This window comes from Medicago sativa, chromosome 3, assembly GCF_051527215.1.
Source record: "Medicago sativa cultivar Bolivia chromosome 3, Bolivia_mono, whole genome shotgun sequence".
Lineage (NCBI taxonomy): Eukaryota > Viridiplantae > Streptophyta > Magnoliopsida > Fabales > Fabaceae > Medicago > Medicago sativa.
This window is the reverse complement of record NC_140751.1, coordinates 7,454,482-7,474,456: the sequence shown is the minus strand read 5'-3', so window position 1 is coordinate 7,474,456 and position 19,975 is coordinate 7,454,482. Positions and strand designations below refer to the sequence as shown.

Genomic DNA, 19,975 nt, shown 5'->3' with positions numbered 1-19,975 from the left:
CATCCTTGAATAGAATCTCTCAAATGTCAACTCACCAAAGACAAAGTGAAAAAATTATTTATTAGTCCTGGGTACAAAGAATTTGCAATTAATGGAAGAATTAATTTATCAAGAATCATTGAGAAATTAAAGTACAATTAAGGTTCATGAGACACTTGCTACAAATAGATCATAAATAATACAACATATTTTACAAAGTAGGAAAAGAATTAAATCATATATGCTGTCAAACAACCTATTCTAAACAAAGCTTGGGCTTACGAGATGTATACCACACATCATAAAAGTAGAGTTTATAGTCCCACATACTAAGATAAAATCAAATTACTTGCACTTCCCCTCTTAGCGAAACGCGATTTTGCTAAGACTCTAACAAAATCTGCATGACAATATTCATGACATCATTCAATAGCAAGCTGTCTTACGTTTTCGTTGAAAACTTTTCACTTCCAAGCAAATTTCAACAAGAGTATACCATTTAAATGAGTTGATAACTTTTCTCTTCCTATATTACCCTACAGAGTGTACGAAAACAATATCAGCAAAGACTCCTTTCACCTATAAAAACAAGGGAATGCAAAGAAGTAAAGCCATTTATCCATTGAGCAAAAATCATCTCATTGGATTTTAAGCTATAAAAAAAATTTAGCGACTCTTTCATCAACGTGACAAAATAAAAAATCCAGCAGCAACTCTTTTTCTTGTGTTATTTATAAAGGCTACAAACAAATCAAAAGCAACATCAAAAGGCTTCAACGATGCTCAAGTATAATAGTTGTTGAAAGTTGTAAAAATTAGTAAAGTTCAGACTATTGTGATGCCCAAAGCGGTGAAAAGAAAGTGATTGTATAGATCCTGAAGTAATCTAAGAAAAGGCATAGTTGATATATACTTAAAACTCAACTATTGTTGGAAAATCTCACAATATTGTGGGGAAAGGACTAGCCACATCGGGTAAACCAAGATAATTGTTTATGTGTGATATCTTTTCCACTATCTCATTTTATTTTCAATTTCACCCACATGACATTTTTTTTACCTATTATGTGTTTATCTACAAACCACCTAATCTAATCCAAGTATCTATGTGAGAAATTTTTATTGCTAAATTTGAATATAGATCACAATTCAATCTCCCTTTCTTGTTATATTATTTTACTCTAGCCATGACATGGTTCAAAACCGTTAGGCCTAGGTTGGTAGATTCCACGATGGAACTTTTTAGGAGGTCCACGATCCATTTCACTGCTTCCTATTAACAGTCCAACTTTGTCGACAGCCCTATAGAGCTATCCACTAGAGAAGGAGAGAGACCATGCACAATTATATCCAGAGGTTCATTAGAGAAGTGATCCCGGTTCAAGATGCCGATGACAAAATAAAAACATATTTACTAAGGAAAAGGTTGGAGAAAGGGACCAAGTTCGCAGAGAGTATCATGTTGAAAGTCCCCCGACTTTACCCACTTTTTGAGAAATGTTGAGAAATATATCCAAAACAAAGCTATGTTGGAGGCCAACAGAGTCATGAATGCTGGTCTAGAAAAGGAGAATGAGCGGAAGACTGAGAGAGATAAGAACACCTTAGAACATGCTTCCTTATACCACAAGTACACCTATCTTAACATCTTCCAGGACCGTATACTACATGAATGCAGCAACCCTGAATTTAAAGAGGAAGGCATCTAATATCCACGCAAAGGTAGTTGTTGTACTTGAGAGAGACAAAAACAAATTAAACGTCGCTTCCAATGTTGTAACCAACCTGTGATTCCAGCTGAAAGACACAATACAATAGTTGATCCTGAAGGGAAACACTACTACAGAAATGACATTTCACATCAGTGGAAATCGACATTTCACATCGGGTGGCAACCGATGTAACTAAAGGTGATGTTGTATGTCATTCACTTTTCACATCGGGCCATGAACCGTTGTGATATGTTGAAAACCACATCGGGCGGACAGCCACTGATGTGATATGAGCTGCAATAGTGTGAAAAGATAGGATTTCACATCGGCTGTACAAATGTAGCCGATGTCAAATATGTGTTATTCACATCGGCAATAATCTGCACTGATGTGAGTTTTAGTGTGCAAAAACACCTTTTACATCAGGTAAATTTGCACCGATGTGAATTACCTCGTTTTTTTTTTTAAAATGTTTTGAATTTTCTGCTTACCAACCTGGTACAGGACCAGATAAAATATGCCTTTTTTTCTTTGAATGGACAAATTTTCACAATATTTAATACTTATAACTTCAACCATTCTTCTAAATCAAACAAAACCTTCAAAATGTCTATGTCAACAGCAACCAAAAACATGAAGGGTACATCCACAACAAACAAGAAGGTTCATACACACAAAACAAAACAAGAAGTGTCATGCTAGAAATAACAGATCTCCTAGCAGTACCAAAAAAAAAAAAAACAAAAAAAAAAAAGGTCTCTCTCTTCAAGTGCCAACATATCTCCCAGCTAGAAATAACAACAAACCAACATTACTAATTAAACATTGAAGCATACATCCTCCTAATAAATCCTAAGTTTCATACACTTCAAGAAAACAAGTTGCCCAATCGTTTCGCAAAGCATACAGCTCATCTTCTGTTAATGTTGTTGTATCATTGAATATCTACATTTTGTAAAATAGATTTAAATAAGTAAAATAACAATAAGGATATGTCTATCTATCTTAATTTGGAAATATATATATATATATGGGGCTTGCCTTGCCCCTACATCTTAAAAAAATGCGGAACCAACCTCTTCAAGAAAGCTTTGCTTGGTAGGCGCTGCCTATTCACTCGGACAATGCTCTAAACACGAAAGTGTGACGCCCTCTTAACCCATGCTGAGTCACAGGCAGCGCCTCGGAAAGCGCGGACGAGCCACATGCAGGGAAACTTGCACGTGTATACCTTCATCCAAGAGGTAGTAATATAAGCAGAGACGATGTCTAGCACACCAAAAACAAGGATAGTAAGATAATCAAACTCACAAAATAAGGAATAAAGGAAATGAATGGATTAAGGGAGAAGAAATTTTCAAGTGCTCGTTCTAGAGAATTATGTAGCAGGTCATTAGAGCTAAAGCTTTTTGGTCGAACTCACCAAAGCTAAGTTATCACAATTTGTTCTTTCAAAAAAAAAAAAAAGTTATCACAATTTGAGGAAACAGACCAATCGTAACCCACGGAACCCCATTGAGGGTAAACAATTTATAGAGAGTTCAGTAGGGACTCTCTTGGTACAATGGCTACATAACACTTGATTTGGGGAATTAATTGGGAGATATAAGGAGCTATTATTAACTAACAGTAGTAACTTTGAGCTAAGTTTTATGATTGAATTGAAAAGTGCTTGTGATGGGTTCGATAAACTTATGCAATGTTTTGCTATTGTTGTATCATTAATCATTTCTCTCTAAATATTATATTTCTGAAAACCATAGGTGGTTAATGCTAGTTTCAAAACTAACCTTGGGAGGTACGTAACTAAGAAAGTTATACAATGAATTCAATATTTCTCTCCTATTAATGTTATCCAAATTATAGTAAAATTGAGCATGTTACTCTGATGAAGATTGGTATAGAAGTATGCTGCTCAGTATTATGTTGATTGTATTTCTCTTTATTTGTTACGTGAAGGAATACTTCAACATGCAGAATCTCTACTTCAACATCCTTAATTAAACACTGTCATCATAACAACGAGGCTACTATGTACAAAAAACAAGCAAAGATACTAATATAACAAAACTTATCACAACAATTGGGAAAATACATTTGAATACCACTTATCACACCATAGGACAGAAACCACATTTCAAAGTGCTAGTAATATTATTAGCCACAAGTACATGCTGCAGAAATGAGTTAGAAATGTAATATAAATTTGAAAACTAATATAACAGAACTTGCTAATGTTTTGATATCTCAAAATCATTGTAAAAGCAACAAAATAGGCTTTAACGAATTAATTCATAAACAGAAAGCTACGGTTAGGATTCAAACATGACAACAAAGTTACGTCTTTTGGAAGTCAAAACACATATATTTAAGTTCATTTTCGATCGGCCATACAGAATTAAGGGCACATTACAGAAAATGTATTGGAGAAAAATGATTGTTTCAGCTTTAGTTTCGCCAATGGTATAAGGAAATAAATAGTTTCAAATGCAATAGCAGAAGAATAGGAAAAGATCATTCTCATAAGCTTAGTGGTTTAGATATTGCAACTTTGGATATTAGAAAGTAATGAAATTAAAACAGAGAAATGTTGCTCACTAGATAATAGGAAAAGATCATTCTCATATCATTTTGCAGATATAACAAGCATAAACATTTAAAACAAAAAAGAAATTTCTCGATAATAATAATGATATTTGAAACTGACAAGCCACTTCGGGTACATGCAGTGTCAACATTATGGTATTTGAGAAAGGTTGTGTAAATATTAAACTCAATTGGTCATGCGCCCATAATATTAATGACACTTGTTTTCTTCTTAATTATTGAGTGATAATTCAATTTTGTTGTTATTATCATAAGTGAGTGAGGTATCTGTTAAAAAATGGAGAGTATTGTATTAATGCAAGCCTGTTACAGCTTTTACCAATAGCCAATTCCTCTTCAATATCACATTCTCTCTCACATACCTTTACACTATTTTTTTGAATCAGCATAGCCGCAAAAGGAGGTGTTTAGCAGCACAGCTGTGCTAACACCAGCATAGTCGCAAAAACAGAAGAAAAACAGGTAAAAACCCAGAAGAAAACACCTATAAAAAACCACAGCACCACATAAAAACTGTTCTAACAATTCCTGTCACATGGCTATCGAAACAGCGTCACACAGGGAGCCGAAAACATACCTTTACACTATGAAATGTAGAAAAATCTTTTTTTTACCATAGATAAATAGATATTTATATGCGAGGAAAATCTTGCTGAGATGAATAAGAAGAAGGAAATTGTAAAACCTCATCACAAGAACATCATCACTGTGTATAAGAAAAAGGAAATTGTAAACCCTCATCTCAATAACAATTTCCTTGCTGATATCTAACCTACACAAATTTTAAATTAAAAGTACTAATTTAACACATGTTATATTCAACTAAATAGTAATAGGGTGGAATGGGTTTCTTTGTTCCTGTTCAATACTTCGTAAAAAAATTGTAAACAAAAGTAACTAATCTGATACAATGATTATAATCCAACCTTTCATTCTACCATTGGCTTCATGTTGCACAAATAAGAACTAAATTAGCATCTAGTACCCCTAAACAACTCAATTAGTTTTCCACATAGAACATCGACCAAAATCTAGTACAAGTTCATTTATGTATATATGATATATTTAAAGATAAGCTTACATGTTCAACATTTGCTGGTTAAAGTAAAGGGATCTCAGTTCACATATGATCAGTTGCAAATTGCAGAGGTAGAATTTTTATTTTTATTTTTAACGGCTAAACATATTAGAAAAAATTGACACCCAAGCACAAGACGTACCCGAGATAGAGCAAAAACAAATACATTGTTGATGATTGATTTAACAACCTTGTAAGTTAAGACTAAACAGATATGAACAAGAGGAAAATAAGATTGCCAAATACAAGAAACCAGAAACAGGAAGCCTTATACACGACTATCAACGACTGAAATTCAAAGATCAATCATTTCAACAAAATAACCCTTAATAAACAACTACATCTTCTAAAACAACTATAAAACTCAGCACCACACAAGCAGCAACACTAACCAAGCAAAACTCAGAAAAGCATAACAGACCACCACAAAATCTTAGAATTATGATAGCAACACAACAAGAGAACACATATACCCCAAATTAATGCTACCGGCTGATCCCAAACTACCCAACCATACAGTTGATGTATAAATTTTATATGCAAAACTTAGTGAAAGAAATTAATGATGAGGGTATTAATTCCATAACGAAAGATATTCCATAGTGAAAGAAATTCATGAAAATCATTGTAGTTATATTCACCATACTACTTTAAAGATAGAACAATCCCAAAATTAACCCTTGATGCAGTTTTTGCTAAATTTTGAGATAAGGTTAGTAGTGATAGAGAGAAAGTTCAATGCATATTGACGTGAACAAATCAACTCAAAGACTATAAAATTCTGCTAATTTTTTTTTTTGTTTCTGTCAAGTGGATATTCATAGAGGCAATGGCTAGCCTACAAGATGTAATGAAAACTCATTTGCTTCAGATGCCCTGTCTTGCAATATTGACAAAGTGGGATTGAAGTATTAGAGACAAAATGATGGAACTGCCTCAATAAAGCAAAGACAGTCATTTAAAAAAAAAATAGAGGCAATGGCTAGCCTACAAGAATAATATTGATGTCTTTATATCCAAATTTTATGTGGCTATTCTAGATGATACACCACTGTGAAGGTATATAAATATAATATATATATATATATATATATATATATTGTAATGAAGCAAGTAACAGTTGCAAATTATATATGTTGTTTCAATGATTTATAGGCTCTAATTATGTCAAACATTAATTTGATCCATTCTCAGTTCAAAGTCTTTTGAATTATTTTTACATTTAAAATGTTTGATTATCAACAAGTATGCAGCCTACACTATGACATAAGCACCACACTTATTATCATTTAATCTAGACAATTCTTCCCTTGACCATGCAAAAAATCCATTTGAATCCATTAAGAAAAAAAAAATCCAATTCTTCCTTAGATACATTGTTCTTGGCCTTCCGTGTTTCTATTATTCCATTTTACCACGCAAATAAAAAAAATCCATTTGAATGCATTAAGAAAAAACAAACTACCACAAATAAAAAAAAAATCTTAAGAAAAAAAGTAGTAACTCCTAGTTCAAACCCAAATTCACAATAGCATCAGTGATAAGAACAACTTATGAGAGGGACTTCAAATTTGTTTTCGCTGAACAATCAAAGTAGATGCTAACATACCCTAATCCAAATGATCATTAAACAGAAAATTCACCAAACACGTTGGCTAAATAATCAGAAACAACAACAAAAAATAAAGATTAAATAAAAGAAAATGAAAAGGGTTTTCAAAGAGCGAAAGTGTGAATTGAAAAGAGGAACTGAGAAATACATACCAGCTAATTCTTACACCTTCATCCCTGCAGAGAACGAAGTGTCTTTTGGCCATAGATCCAAACTATTCACTTTCGACATCTTCAAAACAACCTACAAGGAAAAGAACAAAATTAAACTTCAAATATTCTTGTATGAAAACCATTATAAGAAGATGAGATTGAGAGAAGACCAGAGATTTGGGGTTTTCAGAAGACGACGAGACGAGAGGGCAACAGAGAGGAATAGTCGTGAATATATACGAAATCACTGAAGTTGCAGTCTTATCTGTCCTCGACGGCTTCTTTTACGAAGAAAGGAACTAGCCAGTAGATGAAGAGCATTGTAGATCTAGGGTTTTGCTTCCACTAGAGGGAAGTGAACTCAATCGATCCTTCTAACCCAGTTGAACAAAATTGGAAAGAAACACAATTGAACGGATATTTGTGGTGGTTGGGACGAATTTGGGACTGAAATTGGTGGTGGAGATTTTGAGGGTTTTGGTGGTGGGTCAAGAAGAGTGAAGAGAGACAGAACGCGAGTGAAAAGAATGACTAATATCTTTTTTGTTTATTTTTTATTTGTTTTCCCTTCGGCTGACTGGATCCACTGATGTGAACAATGTTTGATATAAAGTTCACTAATATTACGAAATTGCCACCGCGTTTATCTTTTCCCACAGGCATTAGTTCCACTGATGTGAAAACTCTTTAGTATCTATTATTCCCCTCAGGCATTTCCTCAGCTGATGTGAAAACCTTCTCCAAAGTTCTTTCCCTTCAGATATTTCTCCACTGATGTGAAAGCCCTGATGTCAAATGTATATTTTCTAGTAGTGAAAGTTGAGAAGGTACAAGTCCGAAGATAACAAGGAATGAGTGTGAGGGAAATGGCCATACTAAACTTCCTCCTCCAAAATGATAGGTCATTGCAGTAAATGTCGTGACCTCGACCTAAGAAAAAGAATCGTGGGGTTTACGATACTACAAGACAAATATAAAGCTTTTAAAATTTTGATGCTCAATTTGGGGGGAAAATATTAAATTACTAATGTTCTTTAATTAAAAAAACATTGTTTTAACTCTAATGTTATAAGAACTAAATTATTTGTGCCTTTGCTTAAAAAAATAAAAAATATCCGTGCTTGATGGGAAAATATTTTTCTTTTTCGAAAAGGCAAATAGATACATAAGTAATAATTAAAAAATTAGTACCAATTGGGAGCAGTGATGTTGGGAGGCTCTATTGGTTTGAGTTAAGGGAGATCCTGATTCTGATTCAAACACTAACGAAGGAGAAAAAACAAATCTAAGTACTAACATATGATTTTTTTTTTTTTTTAAATATTTGCATTACTTATTTTGTAAGAACACATATTCTTTATGTGAAATGTTTCGGTTGAGTTGTACCAAATCAAATGTATATATTGTTTTTATTTAGAGAAGTGTTAGTAACAAACTCTTAGATATACATAAACTTTTTTTTTGACGAGTTCAAACAAATTTTCGTGAGTCATACATTAATTTGGTGATATCGATAATTTTAACAAATTCAAAAAAGTGTGATTAAAATTGTGGTAAAAAGAAGTGTCTTAGACAAATATGTCAGTTTTGAGCCTCATTAGTGTTTTTGACCTAAATTAAATGTAAATATTTTGAAAATTCTATTTGAATCTGAATATCGTAGCCTTAAACTTGGGGCAATATCTCGTCACTCTAAATGTTTATTAGATTAAAAAAATTATTCCCCTAAAACAAAGATAAAAATTATTTGACAACAAAGTCTTAGACCGATTTAAATTGATTTTCTTGGTACAAGACCAATTTAATTTTATTACCCAAAAAAAGTTTTAGACTATTTAAGTACATTTCTAAAAAGATTCTCTAAATGTTTATTAGAAAAAAAGTGTATGACTGATTTAATTGTATTTATAACTTTACCAAAATTACTCTTTGAACAATGAAATAAAAAGCAAATCGTCCTTTTCTTTTTTTACTACAATAGCAAATTGTCTTTTATAGTCCGTCAACTATACCATTTACAAATAAAGAAGAAAAATTAAAAAAAGGGACACATATAATTCAAACTTTTGACCCTGGTCAAACACACAGACACAACTTTACCCTCTCAATAGTATCACAACTTTATCTACTTATGGAGATAAATTTGTAGATGTAATGTGCTCTTCCGATGGCATCTTTTGTGGTAAGCTCGATTTTAGTTCTTATTCTTATTTTTTGTGGAACCCTTCCATTAGAAAATTTAAGTTATTGCCTCCTTTGGAAAATTCACACGGACATGTTTTTCAATTAAGCTTTGGGTATGATCATTTCATTGATAATTATAAGGTCATTGTTGTTTCTACCAAAAATGAAGTTAGTGTTTATACTTTGGGGACTGATTATTGGATAAGAATACCAGACATCCCATATAACATATAATTGCCACATCCATCAATCCGCAACATTTGTCAGTGGCACTGTTAATTGGTTGGCAAGCAATGATTCACATTTCATTGTTTCTCTTGATTTAGTGAAGGAGTCATATCAAAAACTTTCGCGGGTTTCCTCCATCTGAGAATGAGAAGAACAAACCGTTTTGGTTTTAGCCTTTTAACGCAACTTTAGCCTTTTAACGCTGAAAACATAAAGTAGACAAGTGAAGGTATGGGCTTAAATCCCTCAATTTGAGTTTTTTCTAAAAAGAAAAAGAATTCTGCTCTTTACCCAACAGTTATTGCTCGATCCCAACTGAACTTCCCAAAATACCCCTGCGTGAGTAAACAAGTGTTAACTCCAGCATGAGTTAAGTTGCGCAGCGCATGTTAAGATGCGAAGATTTTAACTCTTGCTTTATTTAACTAAAGCAGGGGTATTTTTAGTATTTCAGTTGGGCGCGAGCCAAATATGTTGGAAGAAGAGCAGAATTCAAAGAAAAATTGTTAAGCCCAAATTTTAATTTACAAATACGCATTTTTATGTGTTTCTATGATTACTAATTATTATCTTTGAAAAAATGATTACTAATTATTTATTTTTAAATAAATTGAGTCTAAGACTCAAATTATATTATAAATGCCAATAAATAACTCTTTATTTCATTTAAAATGATCCATATTTATTGATTTAGAAAACAAATGTATTGGTTCACTCGAATTTGCGAGCGTATCAAAGAAGTTTATGTTTGTTAATACCAAATTTTCAAGAGCTTCCACCACTCTATTATCTTCTTGATAGACATGATGCCAACAAACACCAAATGATGGAGGACATAGCATTTTAATTTGAGACAAGATATTAGGAAAAGCATTGGAACAACCACCAGCCTCGATCATCCTAAGGCTCGAGGGAGAATCACTATTTACACTGATATGTTGAAATACATGTTGTCTAGCTACAGATATGCTATGACAAATACTGCATAATTTAGCACAAGTTATCAAACATCTATCAAGGTTGTTTAGCACAAGTTATCGAACATCTACCAAGGTTGCAGGAGAATGACCCTATGAAAGCTCTATGACAATCAGAAATAACACCCCATAAGAAGTTTTAGGGTGCCACCTGTTGCATATCCTTTTTGACCACACGGCAGTGTCACGTAGGCAGTTAACAACCACATCAACATGTCAATGAATACATGTTTGATAGAAGAGAGAACAATCTTGCTCTCAGAAAGTTCCTGTATATATTAAATTGTAAATACAAAGGTACAACAACTTGGAGCATATAATCGATTCTAAGAGGCTCCGAGAAAGGTTAGGCATTGGTATCGCAATCACAAGTACGTAAAGATAATCTGACACAAGGAGAAACTATACAATGGTCAATGATCAAAGTATTCAACATCTTAAATGAAGAAAAGGAATTGATACAACCATCATCATTGTGACGAAAAGCAAAGTACTTTAGAGCCAAGCTAGTTCATGTTGACAAATTCAGAGAATTTGGAAATATCGTAGTCCGACCAAAAAATATGTTGTAACAATAAAGTTAAGGAGACATTAAAGAGTCACATGAAAACAAGAAAAAATTTAAGTGCTGGACATTGTGTGAAACAACATATTTTATAATCCTCTAGAGTAGATTAGGCTCCACGTGACAAGGGAGGTGAAGATTGAGAGCGCGGATAGCAGTTAATTTAGTTATTGTGAATATACAAAATTTGAGATAAATTCTTTGAAGCTTTTGTAAGTGCTAAAGTGTGAATAGTTTGCTAAAGTGTATGCTAACTGATACACAAATTTGTTTAATTTACATTTTACAAAATCCATTTTGGAAATTCGCTTTATAGTACAAAATACATTAATATTGTGACTATTCCAATTCTTCGTTTTGAACACTTTCTATTCCATTACCATATCCACTACCAATACAACGCCTATATTTTGCTTGCTTCACCTTTATATAACACACACACATCAAGAACCACTTGAAATTAGTGCTGCAGATTAAAATTCCGGTGACCATATATAACCAACCACATTGTTGCAAATGTTTCATGCTCTAGAAAATGCAGCACTCTAACTGTACAGTGTGCACCATCTCAATCCTTCAGGGAAGCTTTGTAGAACCGACACCATGTCAGTGTCGGACATCAACACAACAGTGACACGTGTGATTGCATTTAATTACTTCAATTTTCTTAAATAGTGTATAGTGTCTATGTGTCAATAGTGTCGTGTCTGGTGTTTGTATGCTTCAAAGAGTGAAAAACAGATTGATACTCTCTTTCACTTTAGAATACCTACTAATTGATGAAGACATTTACAAGCTAATGTTTCAATTTTATTGGAGAATATTCTTAGCTTTTGAAAATTTCAACTTCTTTTCTGTTCTAACTAAGTAATCAGATCAGACTCGTGCCCATCTGAAAAAAGGGGAATTTGATTCGGTTTTCAAAACCCATAATGAAAATAAACTTTGATAATCATATATATTGATACCTTATTTTCATATAGAAGTGTCTTTCTTTGTTATAAGCCTTATGTGTTCGGTATTTTTTAAGTAGAGAAGTTGTTTACACTGTTTTTATGTCACACATAGTAGGAAGAAATATCAAGTACAAGTTGCGCACGATTTTTTTAACTTTGTGACACTTAATTGTTTCAAGATTATTTACAAAACTCAGAGGTTACTAGTTCAAACTGTTATGTAGAGAGCAACAATAACTCTTCATATACCATAAACATATCTGATCAAGCTTTATAGTTAGACAATAAGATTAATTGAAATAACAATAGTACTCCAACAGATAGAAAAACACTACCACAAACAACAACAATAACCTTTTTCCATTATCAGTGACATATCAGCTTCGATAGACTTCAAATCATTACTTTTTTTTCTGGTTCCGCCACTCTCTCCAAACGTAACTCATCAAGAACAATTTGATTTCTATTGAACACAACCTGATCTCCAACTATTAACATGTTCAGTTTTGAAAAGCCTATTTTAGCATTCAGGTATTCGGATATATTCCTCCCCTTCTTATTTCCCTTCTCTGATAACATATAGCTGCTGATTAGAGAGATGATTACGCTACATCATCACTAATCTTTGATTTTCAAGTGAAAAATATATTCAAATTCTACCATCTAAATTCAAGGGGGAAAAAGGAACCCTTATATTAACCTTGAAATGGTAGTCCTATGCATGTATAAAAAAATTATAAATTAAAAATGCTATGATTATATTTCCTACTAGATAGAAACTGAAAGCCCAGAAGAAAAGAGGGAAAAGATTAAACAGGAGAGCTAAATGAAATTGTGAATTTATTTCTTGACTCATTGTCATTCTAAAAGTCTTCTAAATGACATTGTGTATAAAATTACTGCACTTAAGATAGTTCCATTTACAACCCACTTCCCATATTTCCACTCAGCACGCCATCAAATATTTTAACATTCAATCATAGCCTCAAATTATCAGTTTATAATCTCCAAAGAATAAGAAGATCAACATAAGTGGATGCCACTTATAGGCGATTTCCATCTCTCATTCTTGAGAAATAAAGTACGTTGCAAGATACAATATTTGGAGAGTAATGAACTAGAAAGGCTTCACTTTGAGTAAACCACGGAGAGCTTTTGTATAACCACAAAAGTGCTCTATAAAGACAATTTTTAAGTGGTATCTAAATGTCGAAATCTGTTCAAAAAAAGTGGTACCTAAATGTCGAAACATGTTCAAAGACAGAAGAAAAGGTTTTCATGAGGAAAAAGAGCACATTGACGTGGTTCTAATATTCTATTGGAAGGGTCATAGATATGTCTGTTTGCTAATCTATTTAATTAAAATAATAAAAGGAAACACCACTTCATTATAAGAAGACATATATAACCTTACTCACACCTAAAAAAATGAACAAATTTGATGTGACAAGTAACAACACACATAACCTTACTCACACCGAAAAAATCTTGTAACTAACACCATGTACTTCTTTAGTCCATAAAAAATAGCTTCCATCTCATTGATAATGTTCACACTACTTCCTTTAGATATTCAATGTTCTTTAAAAAAATGACATCACAATAGTATTCTATAACATATTCAGTTTAGTTCATAATGTATTGTGAAAGATTTGAAGCAAACATTGAGAAATTTGTGCAACACTAAGTAGACATTGTAACATCTACATCATAACGCAAATCTTAGGAAATCAAATGACAAACCATTTAATGCAATTCATGATTATGAATTATTTAAAATATAGTACAAACTGTGAGAGAATCAACAACTAAAATTAACCAAACTATTAAAAATTGTATTACAATTTTTAACCTATAGATTCCATCAACCATTGATTACCAATGATCCAACAATTCACCATAAAATGTCAGAAACATGACATCTTGATAGTGAAGGTTAAACAGAGAAAAGATTGATCAGTCAAGAGTCTGCAAAAACAAAGACAAACAACTACATCAATCTCTAACCTTCTGCTGTCTTGCAAATTAAATATGAGAGATGCATGTATATAATTATATACAGAAGCCAACTCCTAATCTTAATTAAAATGGATTCTATAGAAGTGTTGCAATTCCTTCCAATTCAAACTCCACAAGACAACCTCCTTATTTCAGAGTTTAAGACTTTCTGCTATTTACAAATAACAAGTGTTACAAATAAATTAAATAATGATTAAGGGGAAAATGGCCAACATTCCATTCTCGAATGACCTAACAATCTTTAATTTCCATTTATCGAACATTTTTTTTATTTTGGTAGAAAAATGAGAAGTCAATTTATCGAACATAAACACATTTTTCATTGAAAAATGGAAGACAATTAAAATGGGAAAAAGGATAGCAGGATTACATTAACTCTGAGTGATTCTTTTGAAACTTCTATAACTTCATAATTTTTATGCATTGGGAAAGATTTGAAGTGAATATTCAGAAACCCGTGCAGCTAAGGCATTTCAACGTCAAACATACTATGGACTTCGCAACAAATAAACCCTAATTCCAGTCTTAGAAAATCAAAACACAAACCATCTAACAAAGAAATAAAATCAAAATTCTGCAGATTTCATTGGCCATTAGTTAACAATAAACAATGATGTAACCAATAATTAGAACAAGTACAAAAATAAATAGCATAAGAGAAACTAACATATAGGTTGTAATTGAATCTCATGCTCAAGTGACATAGCACTGCATCTAAATCCTAGCATTAAGACCAAGGCAATATTAAACTCTCAGCGGAGACTTCTGGGCCATAATGCATTGAATTATAAACACTCTTGTTTTGAAACTTAGTAAACGTAAAAGTATTAATCCTTGAATCGTAAACAATCAACTTGAAGTTCCAATCTCCAACAGATTCAAGCAACACTTGATCATCCTCAAAAATATATACTGCCTTGTACAAGCTAAATGACTTACTAGGATCTCGCATGTAAGAAACAGTAAACAATTTAGTCCAAGAGTCTTTAATTCCATGTTCCTTCATAAGCCAAACATCATGATAACTAGAAATCATGCACAAGCAATCCCTTAAGACACCCAAGATCAAGAATTTCTCATCTACGTCTCCATAATCTGGCTTCGGAACCTCTTCATAAGACTCATTTTCTAAATTAAGAGAAACAATAAAGCATGGACTTTCCCTATACCGATCTTTAGACGCCAACCAATTAATTGTTCCACTCACAAACTTTCCTGAACACTCAACAGGGACACTACCAAAGGGGAACTCCTGAATGTTCTTCCAAAAATTGGTACCCAATGTATAAACCTTCACTTCAGTTTTGCCAACAAAATTAACAATACTATCTAATGCATTGTAATATGAAACAGCAACAACCTTGTAATTATCATTCACATGATCATAGCCAAAGCCATAAATTGTGCTTTCAAAGCTTGTCACTTCTGGCTGTTCAATAGAGGGCAATTCCTTGAATTTTCCAAGGGATGGGTTACACAATACACAGAAACCACCAATATATTGGGCAATACAAAGAATTCCATTACAAGAGCCAACAATATGATCAAAATAATAACTATAATGTCCGTCACAATTGAATGGAGGACACTCGAGCTGGGTGACATTGGTGGTTCCGTCTTTGGTGAAAAGAGAGTCGAGTGGGTAAGAGGTGAGAACGAACTTGCATAAGGGATTAGAGTAGCTTAAAAAGTGGATGCGGCGTGTGGTTGACTGATGAAGGTGCTTCTTCATAAATTTAGGATGAGAGATTAGAGAATTCCACGACTTACAGACACATCGAAGTTGAAGGAGGAGTTTCACGGGTAGTCTACACAGGATTTCTTCGACAACGTCCAGCGAAAGAGTAGGTAATGGCTGGGTTGAAAGCGAATCATCAGATAAAAGTGAGGGCGGTGCTGATGCTAGGGGTACAACGGAGAACATGTTGAAGAGTGAAATTTCATCATCAGAAGAAAGTGAAGGAGGTGGCGTTGTTATGTCTAGATCCCAGTCCTCCCACATTGAGATCTGTTCTTTGTTGTCTTTTTTTTTTTTTTTTTCTCTTTTGGAAATTAACACACACGTGTATATATATAAGCTTAGCACTAATTTTTATTTAATTCGTTTTAAAGGAGGCTTAGCACTAACTTATCTACTAAGCTTTGTCGAACCAAAACTTATATATTAAGTTTTAGTTAAAGAAACTTATACGTCGAACCAAAACTTATATATTAAGTTTTAGTTAAAAAAAAAAGTTAAAGAAACTTATACATTAAGTAAAACAAAAAGTGTTGAAAAAAAAAAGGAAAACAAAAGGCATAAATTTATAAATATTTCAGTAAAAAACATGATATATATATTACTAAATTTATCTCTATAGGTCAGTTGGCAAGAACATGCATTGTTATACGAAATCAGATAAAAAATCTTGATAAATTTAATATAAATTAATTTTAAGAATGTTTATTGTACTTTGTATATTTTTATTAAGAGATATCAAAAATTAAAATTAATTAACATGAAATTAATGTTCCCCTAAAAAAACATGGAAATAATGAAGTGACGTAATTTTTTTTGGTTCTAACCCACCGGTTCTAAGGAGAAAGAGACCTTAAAAATCTAGAGTTTGGTTAGGAGGTATGTTAAGCATGGACAAAAATTGTTTCATCCAAAAATTGAAATTAGGTTCTCATGGACAAGTTGTCTTTGGTGGAACTTATTCACCACTTGAGACCAATTGCCTGATGTCGTGTGGGGATTTAACATTGATTTTGGTGTAGCCTTTGATTTTGGTGGCTAGTGTTTGTTGATTTTGGTAGTGGCCCTCGGTTGGGTTGGGTGGTGTATTTATTAGTACTTTGATGAATGAAGTGTAAGATTTTTTTTTTTTTAGTGTTCCACCTATATGGGGAGCGCCTTGGCTATGTTGTTTTTGTAATGTCGGTCTTTGTTCGTCTCGTGCGGGGATCAAATTATTTATTAATTTTTCCGTAAAAAAAATCAAAAGTTCGGAGTTTAATTTCTATTATTATTTTCAATTAGAATTAATTTTAAAAATATATATATAACTAAACTTCATGCATAAGTATTACGCTTTGATGAATAAAAATGGGAGGCTTGGTTGATGGAATGTGATTTAAGGTGTTGTTTCAATGACCTACGAGAGGGCTATTGTGTATGATTGGGCTTGCAACTCAAATTTATAATGACTGTCTGAATAACTGTTACAAGTTTCTTATCATCTTTTGCATTTCAAAGAAAATTGTCAACCCTAAAATTTGTTTATAAATTATTATAAATGAATTGCAAAATGAGTGAAATCAAAGTGTGTTAATATTCTGAGAAATTAACTATTCACAAATTCAGTATCATCTTGGTCTTCTGTTGTTCGGTTGTAGAAACATACTAGTTCCGTTGATATGCTAATATTTGAATTTAAGCTAAATTTATTTACTCTCATTAGATCCATTGATGTGCAAAATTTTGATCAATTGTCTGAGATAGTGTCACTAATTGTTTGTTGTGATGAATTAAATGTGGTAATCCATAGAGTATAGCATCAATGAGTGGTGCAGAATACAATTACGCTTCAACATCAAAGGGTGCAAAAATGTTTGGCTCTAACAAAATTAAAAGGCTAAAGCATCTCTAATATCTTACGAAGAAAGAAAAACAGACATTGTTATCTTACAAACATCTGCATCAGAAAAATGCAGGGCATTTGAGCAAAAAAACTACTATTCTTAATAGAAATGTAATCTAAGTTCAAAACATCGTTTCTACCTTTTATTCTCCTTTTCTTATTAGTTCTTTGCTTATTCTTTTTTCATTCGTTGGTTGCTAATACTTTATGTGAATGAGAATGACATTGATTATGGAGATTATTTGGAGATTTTTTGTGATATCACACTGTTCACCTAGCTTACCTTCCTGTTAAGTTTTCTTCCTTTCACCGTCAACTACAACCACTAATCACGATGGCCACCTCACAAACCATCGCCAAACCCTTTTGTCTCTCCCGGCCCTGCTTGCAAGCTGATGCACCGATTCCACCTCCCAAAACACCTAACCCTAAATCTGTTAACCTTGTCCAGCAAAATACATTCGCTCAGGCCACTGAGTAATGTTTGTGACATCCCACACAGCCAACTACCTAAACCTTGTCTCAAAGGTGATGATCTTGCTATCTCAATTCCAGATGATGAATACGATGCCGGATTGGATGCATGCAAACACAAACTTCAGGGGAGGGTTATCTCGCCAAAGGGTACTGCTCCAGTTTCAATAGAAAGCTTAAAATCCATGTTATCTCTCTTGGTAAGGGTTTTTACGAGTTTGTTTTTTCATCTGTTGAAGATTTGCGTAGGGTTAGATCAGTTAGCTCATGGAATCTCAAGTCTGGAATTTTAAAGCTATTTGCCTGGTCTCAAAATTTTAGCACTAATAATCAATATCAAACAAATGCTCAGGTTTGGGTTAGGATTTATGGTTTGTCACAGAAGTATTGGCATAAAAAGATTTTATTTGCAATAGCAATTGTAGTGTGGGAACACCTATTTGCACTGATAGCATTTCAGGCAAACCTATGATTGAAAGGACTTTCGGTCATTTCGCTAGGGTTTTAGTTGACATGGATTTGGCGGAGCAGTTGAGATACAGGGTGTTGGTGGAAAGAAAAGGTTACACCTTTTTTGTCGATTTAGAATACGAGAATCTTCCAGATTTTTGTGAATATTGTAAGATACCTGGGCATCATGTGGATGTATGCAAAGCAAGTGAACTCTGAGAATGTTCAGAGAGAGCAAAGTAAAAAAAAAAAAGAAGCAGTGGTTATCAGGCATGAATTTGTACCAGTCACAAAGGTAACCGAAGTTGTAATTGCTGATACTAATGTGGAAAATCATGTGGCTCATTCTCTGGAGCAGCAAAGGAAGCAAGTAGACATGGATCTTGAAAAAGAAATTAATGATGAATTAGCAGAAGTGCAGGTTTGTAATCAAGCTAGTAGCAGCAAAGTTCCACCCCCTGAAGCTCATTTACATGTTGAGGACGAACACAGCTCCACTGGTTCACAATTTGTGGAGGCCACGCAAGAGAGCAGCAAGGCAGCCAGCAAGACAGTAGAATTAGAGGCTGCTGCAGCAACTCCTGAGATAGTGTTAAAAGACATTGAGTCATTTACACTCAAAATACAAAACAACTAATAGAGTCAGGGACCAAATTGAGAATTTGGTACAAAGACATGGACTAATTTGGTGATTTACTGATTTTTTTCTTGCCTTCTATAGTTGTTTGAAGTTTTATACAATAGAAAAGCATTATTGAAAACAATTCAAATTGATAAATTCTAATAGAATAAAATTAAGACAAAAATAAACAAAATTGGGACAATCACAAAAATATCATTGAATTGCCTCTACAAAAAGCTTTTCATTTGTGGATAATGTGGAGAGATCAAGTTAGTGTTGAGAATTTTTTATTGGATATTGAGAGTTGGTCGAGTGTATGACAAGAATATTCTATTTTTTATTTTATTTAAGAACATGGGACATTAAATGGTTAAGGAAATGATAAATTATCATGTGTACTATAATATGTTCTGCCAAGTCTGTTAAAAAAAAAACTCATGCTAGGAAATTGTTTATATTGTATAGTGTACGTAGATTTGACCATGCTATAAAATAAAAACGGCAAGATTTTAATATATGAAAATTAAAAAGTATTCGTGATCCTATAATAATATTAAAGAAAACCATACTCGTGAGTTTAGCTTAGTTGGTAGGTAGAAAGCATAATAACATGCAAGGTCTGAGGTTGGAACCCCGGCCACCACCAAAAAAAAGAAAACCATTATTTTTTTAGTTAATCATGTTCAATTTTTTTAAATATAATTGATATGATAGCCATTATTTATAGAAGAATTGAT

At 33.0% G+C, this 19,975-nt stretch overlaps 1 protein-coding gene and 1 long non-coding RNA gene across 3 annotated transcripts; both read right to left on the bottom strand.

Moving 5' to 3' along the window:
• Positions 1-2,235: 2,235 nt before the first annotated feature.
• LOC146935343 (uncharacterized) lies at positions 2,236-7,681 on the bottom strand. 2 transcript variants are annotated; one of them, XR_015030193.1, is made up of 4 exons: positions 7,311-7,681; positions 7,141-7,231; positions 2,768-2,960; positions 2,236-2,636 (listed from the first exon to the last, which is right to left on the bottom strand). It is a non-coding gene; the product is annotated as an uncharacterized LOC146935343 (long non-coding RNA). The 2 variants fall into 2 exon arrangements; XR_015030194.1 differs by having other exon boundaries at positions 2,923-2,960; positions 7,311-7,679.
• A 6,949-nt stretch (positions 7,682-14,630) lies between these two features.
• LOC146935342 (F-box/kelch-repeat protein At3g23880-like) lies at positions 14,631-16,137 on the bottom strand. The gene has a single exon (XM_085750518.1). The coding sequence runs from the start codon at positions 16,069-16,071 to the stop codon at positions 14,797-14,799; it is 1,275 nt and encodes a 424-aa protein (XP_085606644.1). The 5' UTR covers positions 16,072-16,137; the 3' UTR covers positions 14,631-14,796.
• Between the last annotated feature and the right edge of the window lie 3,838 nt (positions 16,138-19,975).